We start from the raw sequence: 10,519 nt of genomic DNA, 5'->3' as shown, positions 1-10,519 counted from the left end.
AGCTGCTATTCAGGCTCAGCTGTCAATTGTGCGGCCGGTAACGCCGTCGTGACGAGCCGCGCCGGCGAATCAACCGCCGCCAGCGCGTCACCGGAGGCACTAGGCCTAGTCCCGATGCACAATTCAGCTGCAGAGCCGATGGAGTGACACTCTCTGAATGCCAGGAAACAATACTGCGCATGAGCTGAGATGAAAAAGATCTATGATTTGAAAAGTTAGGCCTAGCTACAATTGGCATTTTTTTGCGTCCGTGTGTAAAGCAGCTAGAATTTTTAATTTAAAGATTTCTTCACCGACTGGGGGTATAGTCGGCCGATACTCAATCATGCGGTGTTACACGACTTTCTTGCACAGAGTAAAAGGGACGTTTAAGTGGTGACGGGAGTATCGCTTTGAAGAACAGTTTTTGCACAATCAGCGTTTTGATGGCACGGCAGGTATATCGCAAAGTTGGTAAGTTCGTGAGCATGCAGCGGTCATTCCGAGACGGCTTGTTCACCTGGCATACCAACAGGATTGCTTCTATATTCTCAGTGAACAACTTATCGCACCCTTTCGAAGAATCACAAACTAAAGTACGTATCTATATCTCACAGAAGAATCGTCCGAACGAACCTCGGCCACGTTAAGGTATTTTATTTGTTTTAATTTTCTTCTGACAATTTTTTTCCAACATTACGATGATGGGAAAAATTTCAGCTCACTCTCCTTGCCCTGCATCAACCGAGCTGGCCTGATCATCATCATCATAGCAGGGAAGGAATAGTGGTACAAGCGGCCTTTGTGGTTTCGAACGCTCCAGTCTATGCCGTCGGCGTAGCTCTCGTGAAGTCCGTTGAGGTTGAGACCATTCGGGTTGCAACCGTGGCAGTTGCCGTACCACCATCCTCCTCGGTATGCAGCCGCGCAGTTGTTGTTCCCGGAATCGTTGTCACGGTCAAAGGTGGAGAATTTTTGACCATCGCTGTGCCTCATTGCGTCCCAACCTGTGATGAAATCATTCGCTTAGGAACACTTAAAGGAACTCCCCACGCAATCACATAACATATAATGTGAAACGGTGCTAGTAACATACTAGAAAAGATTACCTGTTTCTGATTGAATTGTAGAAATTGCATCTTCTGCATTTACGAGCGATAACTCGCATCTTGTACAATACGTGCGACTACTATTAAACCCAAGCGTGGGCTCGCATCTTGTACAATACGTGCGACTACTATTAAACCCAAGCGTGGGCTGCCATTTCTTGATGTTTCTTGTGTACTTGCCAATGTCTGTACATTATTTTCCCTGAAAGTGTTATACCAACTATATTTTTGAGGAGTATGATGGCAACCGAAGGGATCGACTTCTTGTTTTTTAGAGCCATATGCAGAGTATGCCAGGGAAAGCATAGCAGAAAACATCAGCTCCTGAGTTTTCGTACCACTCGAAGCGTGCTGATAAAACGGTGGCCGCCATATGCAGTCATAGCCATGTGGGGCAAGGGCAAACATCCCCAAGGCTTATTTTGCGCAAATGCACAAATACTCGAGAGTGTTGACGGAAGGTCGACCACCGCATTTTCATAATTGAAGAGCAGCGCAGGCGTAATGGGGAAAGTGTGAATTTAGCCTCCCAAGTGCGTCAAAGTTTCTTTTGGTCGCTTTTCACTTTTATTTCCGCAGTTCAATGAAAAGAATTTCTTATGTTTCTTTTTACTTCATTGACTGATCAGCACATAAGGTTCTAAGAAAACAAAATCGACCCTGTCGCTTCCCGTTTTTATTCCTGCTAAACTAACAATACACAAGTCGTCTCATGACAGGTTTCTGTAATGTAAAGCTGCGTCACGGGAAGATAAGATGCTCATGTGAAAAAACTAACTCCAGAGGTAGGTCACGATATCCTTGATATTTACTTTGAAATGAAAGCACAGTAACTTTTCCGGTTTGGTCTAAGTAGACAGCAGCAAGGTTTTTGTTTCATCATAATTCACTTTTTTTCATTTAGAGATATGTTCGTAATCGACAAAATGAAACTTCTGTCGTAGTCAATGAACATTATTAAGGTAATAAAGCTCTTCTTGCAGCTTGTGTGGACTGCTCTTACACAATTTTCATAGCATAAATAGATCACTTGTACTTCCGTTCATATTGACAAACCTCTAAATAGAAAAACAGTGGCGCAAAGGGCTATCATTCATATCAGACTAGGACTTTATAAAGAAAGTTACTTCTGCATGGCAACTACAGTTGCTTATCTATGAAGCATACCTGTATTGATCAATATTTAATGATAGAAAGCGCACGTATTCTTCGCTAACTCTCCCCGTTTTATATGAAAAGTGTACACACTGAAATGAACGTATCACTGATGCGCGGTCCTCATGTGTAATAAACATTTTATTACCTGTCTTACCTCACCCGAAATCGCTGCCCGGAACTAATTTTGTATATTGATGCATGCAATGTCTAGTACTGCAACGCGACAGTGTTCATGCTAACAAATCTCAAGTAATTTGGATTTCACATATTATATTTTACGTTTTCATTATTGCAACGCTTCACATTCTTTAAATTTGCGAGTAAATGTGTATATCCTGCAGTTTAGTGAAGGCACAAGTGCGGGAGAGGTCAATCTTAGTAGGAACCACAATTCTCAGTGAATATAGACCTTACACAGAAGTCTGAAGTAGAAGAGGCATATGCCACAATAAATACCAACCTTGTGGACCTATCAAGTCTCCCACTTTTAGCATGAACAAATTCTCTTCATTCGCCACACGAAAAGTGTTATAGTAGATAAAGGCGCTGTCTTCTGTGGTGTTCCTCAGCACTACGCGAAGAGTCACGTTTTCTTCGCCGGACGTCAGGGCGTGCAGGGCGTAGTTTCCTGCACAGAGAAGGACGGGTGCAGTTCTGGTTATCTGTTGTTGCGGCCATGGTGGTATATTCGAATCTAAAGAGCTGACGAGATCATTTGAAGCAGTGCCAATTAAAATGAGTGCCCAAAGATGCCATAGAGCGTGCAATCCATGTGCTTGTTCGAGTGTGCGATTAACCGATGTCGCGCATGTGGTGTGCCCGTTGTGTGTCGTCGGATTCCCAGATACTTTTCACATTGTTCTCTTTTGTCGGCTGCATCACTAACATCGGGTGGTTTTTCGTTGACTGATATCCTGCACTATAATCTGATCAAAGCCTTTCGTTCACTTCAGATATGCGCTAAATTCTCTGAGCCGAAACAGTATTTCGCAGGCGGTATGCCTGCGCGGCAATGTATATAACTATGACAATGCTGTACTGATTGCTTTGACTTATCATCGGAACAGAAAATTTGCACTAATATATGAACGGGTATGTTCGAGCATATCTTTCAGTACTTATCCAGTTGACACATATCTTCCAGCATTTGCCGGTACGCTGGAAGATATGCTAGAAATGCACTGTTTTACTCATCGTTGCAGGCGATAAAGCAAGCGCCCGAAGGGCATTGTAACGGCTATTACAAACAGCACATTCATCCAAGTGTGCGTTCCAGTTCCATACGATTTCCCACAGCGTTTGTAAAACAACTTGCCAGCGCATTTCCTTCATCCATAAAAAAAATGGAAAAGAAAAGCAACCAGTTCCGCGCGTATGGCACACGCAGAGAGAGAACGAGACAAAAAATGAAAAAGAAGAAAACGCTCGGACTTCTCGGAGCGCGCACACCCCTGGCGCCCTGAGCTCCTGCGCATGCGCAATGGCGACGCGCCATCGGTCTGCATCAATTTGAATGTTCACGAGTGCGCCAGGCACGTAAACGCTTGTAGCGGTGTGCGGCGCCTGCCTGAACCTTGGTGTCTGTGTATGCGTGTCTTCTTTGAGGCATCACACGTCAACTACATTAAACGGTAAGTTTTAGCAAAGATGTTTTCCGTTAATAGCTCATGATTAGGTGAGGGCATTTCCTAGCGCGAACCGGTTGCATGTAGCGCCAGCGACTCAGGCATAGAGACGGTTTGTCGTTTACATGATTTGATAACGCGCTTTTGTTCTCGCTTCTACTATCCGGAATGTTTTACGGCAGGCGATCGCCCTCGCCTGTTGATTTTAGCGTAATAGTTGATGTGCGTAAAAAAGAAAATACGCAACGTTTTACCTTGATACTAAGCTGCCATCAAGCGGATTGTGTGTGTTGAGCAGCCAGTGGGGTAGATCTCGTTTGGCGGCGTCGATCCGGCCGCCATCAATGGTGTGCCGCATGTGCAGTCAAATTCTTGTGACATGCTTCACGTACGTATTTCTAAATTGTGTTAGCATCGGGAATTTTCCAACAGAGCGTATAGCTGGATAAATGCTAGCCTACTCAGATGAAAGGCCGTGTTTGTGGGGCATGCTTCATCAGGAGTGCGTGCGCTGCCGTTTTCGTATAGGGTAGAAGTAGCAGTATTTTTAGGGCTCCTGGCAACCAATCTAAATAATTTTGGGAGGTTACCGCAAGCAAAACACGAGACTTTAAGAAAGGGAAAACACAATGCTGTTAAATTCATGCATATGTTCATGTATATATCTAGATTCACCAACTATATATATATATATATATATATGGAACCACAAAAGCTTTTGGAGCATGAAACCTGTGCTAAGGTCAATCACTCGCAGCATGGCCACTTAGCCGAAAAAATTAAAGGACTATAAATGAGTCGCTCGGGAAAGCACCTTTACACGTATCAAACCGAACGCATTGCGTCTGACGATAGCTGGAAGATTTTTTTTGTCTCTTTTATAAACAGCTTAGCAGCAGAAGTTATTTTTCGGGCTATTTGAAAAACGTTAATCGCCTTTCGATCTTTCGATGTTATGCAGTTAACGTGTTGTTAATTACTAGGAAGCTGCTGGCACCGATTCGCATTTTGCCGATCATGCACTGTCCCTTGTCTTGCGTATTAAGTGTTCCGGCTTTCATTACTGTTGTATTTAGTGCCGTCGTCTTAGACAGACTATACTACATGCGCTTTAAAAAAGAAAAATGAGGCAGATTATCCATTTGGTGTTCTTTTCTTAGTAATTAACGCACAGATTATTCAAATAATTTTATAGAAATTGCACTTGTTCTAGCCGTATCAACACACCTAAGACATCGTAACATATTTTAGCTGATAAGTAAGCTTATCAATACGCCCTCATTCATGTACATTTTATCGAAAGTGTATGTATTCATCTCGGAGTGTGAGAAAAGAGACATTGCAGACTGTTCTAACGTGATAGAGATGGCAATTCTTAACGTGATTGTACAAAATTGCAGTCACTATTCTGAGCATGTTCGTTCGGCTCAGGCATATTGCATTAGCACGCGAAAAATGTGCACAGTCCAGCCGGGTATCTTCGTTTGAGAAAGTATTATAAAAGTAGTTTAGGATCCTTATATTTGTTTCTTATTTTGATAAGTACACTATGTGACGCATGAACCTGTCTTGAAACGAAACGTACGGTTGCTGGCACCGGCAGCCATTACGGTTGTCTAACTGCTCATCATACTGTAAAATAACGAAACCAGAAATGGGAAGTAAACCAGGTTAACTAGATACATAAGGGATTAGGGCAAATTATATATAAAACTGCTATTGAACCGTAAAAATTACTCAATAATTTTCCCTCACATTGTTGCATTTGATTTACGGATATGTCTCTGAGTCCTTTTCTTCCGTGCTGTGCTCGTGTGGCCATCTATTACTAACTTGCCAAAGCCCTTGTTAGCTTTATTAAACAAGGGAATAAATTCAGTTGAATCTAATACCGCATGTCAAGTGAATGACGTGTTATTCGTTTTATCTAAACATTATGTACTGGCAGTATTTGGCAAGCATTAAACCACAATAACGTTGATACCAAAAAGTATTCTGGCGTTGATGACATATTGAAGACACTCCCTGTCAGGTATGCAAAGTGGTGCTCTAAATTTTTGTGCGCAATTGTTAATAAGATTGTATACCTATCCGTGTTGCCTAATGAATCAAAATTTCAAGTTGATCACACGCCTAACGTGGGATGCACATCATTGGTTTATTCTTATAGACCCATTTAATGTTTTTGACCGCATTAACTTTAAACATGTAACAACTGTTCTAGAGCTTCACGGTTTTCTCGACCGCAGGCCGTACGGCTTTTGCAAAGGGCATTCTGCGACTATGCCACCATTACATGCTGTTCCTGATTTTGCGACTGTTTTCCATGAACAAGGGAAAGTAATATTATTGCTTTGCTTACGAGAAAGCGCCTGGGGGTGGTTTCGCAAACACAACTACGGACAAAACATAAACCTAACATAAAAAATAATTCCTTTCTATGTTATATTCAAGCACGCCTTTCTTGAAGACAACAAAACGCAAACAGTTGAAACTGATTGACGCTGAAAACCAGCGATATTTGGAATTTCTCAGGGACCAGTACGGGAACACTATTCTTGTCATTTTTTTATAACGATATTGTGCATGAAGAGCCAGTTAAGTAAAATTATTTACTTTCGATTGCGGTCTATACAAGGAATCGGTAGTCCTGAGGGCTTTTCACTTCCTGTTTCTACCGTACACTAATTGTGCTGCGACAGGGTAACTGAAAATCAATGCGTAACTTGCAATGACCGTGACCAGGAAACGACATCTTTTGTATTATCAGTATTCAGTAGGTGGGCACATTTTAGATCTGGTCGCAAGCTACCAATACTTGGGCGGAGTTATCAGCTCGTGCTTACAGTGGAACGAGTACCTGTCATACGTAGGAACGAAAGCCATGCAGAAGGGCATGGCTTTTCCCTTCTGCGTGGCCTCGCATAGCCTCACCATTTGAGGCGATGTTTGCGGAATTCCCCGCGTCACCTTAACAAGCAAGCTTACAAAACATTGTTCTGCCCGATTCTTGAGCACGCATTGTTCGTTCGGTATAAACATAGCCAATGTAACATAAAGAGTTTAGAGAAAATTGAAAGAAAGACGATAAGATTTGTGCTTAATTCCTTTAGTCAGTAAGCATCACCGAGTGCGATGCTGGAAATACCCTACAGAAAAGGCGATATAAAAAGCTAATAAAGTACGTGTATCCCATTTTCCATCAAAAGCTAAGCATAAATAGGAAAACGGATACTGAGCCTCTCACATATCGATCTACCCACTCCAGCCATGCTAGAAAGCTTACATAGTACCACTGCAAAACTGACGCGTGCAGACAGTCATTCTTTCCTTGAACTATTACGGAATCAAATGCACTGCCAGCCGTGGCGGTTGCCTGTGGCATTTTAGAATAGTTTTAAATTTGCGTAATGAAATAGCCTAAATGTGCGCGGCACATCGGCTGCCTTGCTCCTTTCTCAGATTTTCTACCTGTTTTCCCACGCCACCGAGAGCATGTAATTTTTATGCCACTGGTAATTATTCGTCTTCTTGAACATACTGACTTCACTGCGTTATAAAATTTGTAAACAGGGATAAGGTGCCTCAGCAAGGCTGGCCAACGTTTCGATAGGAGGACCTATCTTCGGCAAAAGCGGCCTCGTCATCCTCGGGCATGTTAGTTTTAAAGGGTTAGTGCAGTGACGTCACCTGCGTTTGTCGTCGGTGGCGGTTGGTTATAAAGAAGAGATTTCATGGGTAATGAGCTCTGTCGCCTGACGTCTGAATGCTTCGTTCCCAAGATGAGGGGACAAGTGCGGGAGAGTGGGAAGGCGTGGAGAAAAGAAAGAAAATGGGAGAGAAAAAACGGGGGGACACCAAGAGGAAAGAAAGGGGGAGAGAAATAACAAGAAAAAAAAAGGAAGGGGGCATGGGAGGGCATGGGGAAGCGAGAAGTTCGGGAGCATTCAGAGGTGTCGTTGGCGGCATGTTTTTGTGGCATTAGAAGAGCCGGTCAGGAGGTCAGTGCGCGAGTAACACAAAAGACAAAAAAAACCTGAGTTGAAAGCGTGACTTGAGTAGCATAGCAGCAATGCTTTGAGTAATTTTGAAGTAGTTAAGAAGCCGACAAGGAGTCTGGGATGTAATGTATGGCGTATCTGTAAGGCAGCGGCGTGGTCTTTGAAGGGACTTAAGCTCCAGTAGCTCAACGTAGGTGTCGTTACGGTGGTACACATAAATTGCGATACCCTGTGTGGCTGAGGCGCCGAAAAAGGTATAATGACGTCTCGGACTTCGGAATGTGTTGGTAAGGGGGTTTCAAAAAACATATGATAAAAAACAGACAAAGAAAGGAAATGAAGCGGGGGCAACCAAAACCGGAATAACAAATACTGCAGGAATTTAAAGACCACGAGACCTGCTGGTGCATGTGGTATACATATATTTCTTCTGCTTTGCAGCGTTTTGTTTCTTTCTAAAACTGAGCGCCACGAGCACTCTAGTGATAGCTATTAAAGCTGTCTTCTCTCATGCCTTGTTTTATTCCTTACTTCAATTTACTTTCATTTCAGACATCATGCCTTGCATTCGATTGACTGGTGCTCTGTCACCTTGTAACCACTCTGGCCGAAGGCCTCTTACCAGAAGTTGCCAGTGCTGCTTGAATAATTATGTCAATAAATAAATAAATACAATATCTTTCCATCATAAAAAAGATGTCACCTTAATACTATCATTTATATTCCATTACATATGGATGATGTGTGACCTCTCTTCAGGCCTTCTATAGTTGAAATAAACAAATAACCTTATTATTGCTGGCAGTTAATTTACCTCTGGCCAAGTAGCTCTGCTTTTAACACAGCTTCGCAAAATATTGATTTCCTAGTTTTTGCAGAATGCAATTATTAATCTTGGCGACCAGTGTTGGGCTGACACTTATTAATCTAAAGGCACTCATGAATTCCGTAGTGCGCACCGGTGTCCCTGTCGTGTCTACCTCATTCTGTGCTGTCAATGTCTCTAATAACGTTGGCATATGGGAAACATGAAAACCTTAGAAACAACGTCACTCTCTCGTCGTCCCCATCCTCGTCGGCACGCGATCGTCATCGCCATCGTCATCATCGTGCCATCATACTCGCCGTTGCCATTATGCCAGCAGTTTCTTTTCGTCGTCATTGTTGCATCGTCGTCATGCTATCGTCTTGATTACGTTGTTCGAGAACGTGTTCTTCATGCCACTGTATCAATTCAGTCATCATAATACCGTCGTTGTAGCTCTACTTTTGTTTTGTCTTTGCCGTCGCTATGCAATTCTCACTATGCAATTGAGCATTTGAATATGCACTCCTATACCATGACCCATTCCTCTGACAAACGTGATCAAACAATTTGTGCCAAATTATATTGTTTGGTTTCAGTTGCTATGCAGCCCAGCTCACATTCAACGTGCCCACTTGCATTTCCTGGCAGAAAATTTACTCAAACTGGCAAACCCCGGTCCGTGCAAGTATTCTACCTGCGAAAAAGTTTCTACGTGGTCATTCCTGAAGCAACGAACAATATTTTTGCAGCACGTCTTTTCTGTAACGATGGACGGCTGATTGGCACCAAAATTCTCCATAATCTAGCCATCATTACGATCAAGAAAATGGCGTCACACAATCTTTCGTTTCGTCAACGTGCTTTTAGAGAAGTTGTAGTGCACGACGAACCTACAGACGCAGAAATTAAAAGAGGGTTGACCTTGCGTATCCCAATGTGTCAATGTAGTCGAGCAGTATGCGATTTAAAGATGGCCCATCGAGCATTGAAAACGGACGTCTCAGTAACTGCTGTGAAGCCCTGAGAGACGTGATGATGGCCAAGAAGGACACTGTTGATGCATTCTTGCAGCACATGCGAGTACCAATATGCGAAATAGTTACCCTGCATAGTCCAATGCACAAAGACGTCGTACCACCTTGGACAGCCTGAAATATTGCTTGTCGGCGTATCAGCAAAACGAGCACAAGGTAAAAGCGGGAGCCACCGTTTCGACAAGTGTACTTGTCTTTTCGAGGGCGACATATTGCTTTCAACGGCATAGTATATATAGGTAGGCCTCTTCTATACAGAAGAGGGGTAAAGCTCACATCACCATTCGAAATTCAAATATGGCGCTTCAGAATGAAGATGATCTAAGGTAGAGTCAAGGTCATGTGTGACGCTCACGCGTAATGACAAACTTCGGGGCAGGAAAGAGGGCGCTGTCGCACTTAGTACTCGCTCGTCATTTGCCGTCATCCCAAGATAGGTAGCCACGGCATGGTTTGCGTGGAGGACCGCAGCCACTCCATCCTGTCTTGCCCCTTGAGTCTTTGTAAATGGACAGATATTGCCAGCCCACCAGCTTTATTAAACAAAAGACAATCGAATGCGCTAAAGTTTTTTTATTGTGTTTCATTTTTACAGAAGCAAAAACGCACGTGCGCAATATTACAGTGATGCAACGTAGTAACGGTAACGGAGGGCGTGCTAGCCTGCTCAATCCAAGTGTGTGCGTGAATAACAGGTTATCACAGTCTGTGGGCTCGCTTCCTTTACTGTTACCGGCGGGCTGACCACCCGTAACAGCAGCATTTTTGGTACGCGAGAATGTTTTTATTAGGTTTAGCAATAGTG

The 10,519-nt window shown here is 43.2% G+C and overlaps 1 protein-coding gene across 2 annotated transcripts in view; it reads right to left on the bottom strand.

The window, feature by feature from the left end:
* Positions 1-660: 660 nt before the first annotated feature.
* The window catches only part of LOC126524997 (techylectin-5A-like), an 85,459-nt gene continuing 75,600 nt past the window's right edge, over positions 661-10,519 (bottom strand). For both annotated transcript variants that reach the window (XM_055067546.2, XM_055067545.2), the window contains exons 5-6: positions 2,707-2,874; positions 661-986 (exon numbers count right to left, since the gene is read on the bottom strand). In XM_055067546.2, coding sequence (XP_054923521.2) covers positions 676-986; positions 2,707-2,874 — 479 coding nt within the window. In that variant the 3' untranslated portion in view covers positions 661-675. The remainder of the gene's footprint in view (positions 987-2,706; positions 2,875-10,519) is intronic.

The sequence above is a fragment of the Dermacentor andersoni genome, chromosome 3, assembly GCF_023375885.2.
Source record: "Dermacentor andersoni chromosome 3, qqDerAnde1_hic_scaffold, whole genome shotgun sequence".
Classification (NCBI taxonomy): domain Eukaryota; kingdom Metazoa; phylum Arthropoda; class Arachnida; order Ixodida; family Ixodidae; genus Dermacentor; species Dermacentor andersoni.
The sequence above is the reverse complement of the archived record's forward strand: the minus strand, read 5'-3'. Positions and strand labels throughout refer to the sequence as shown.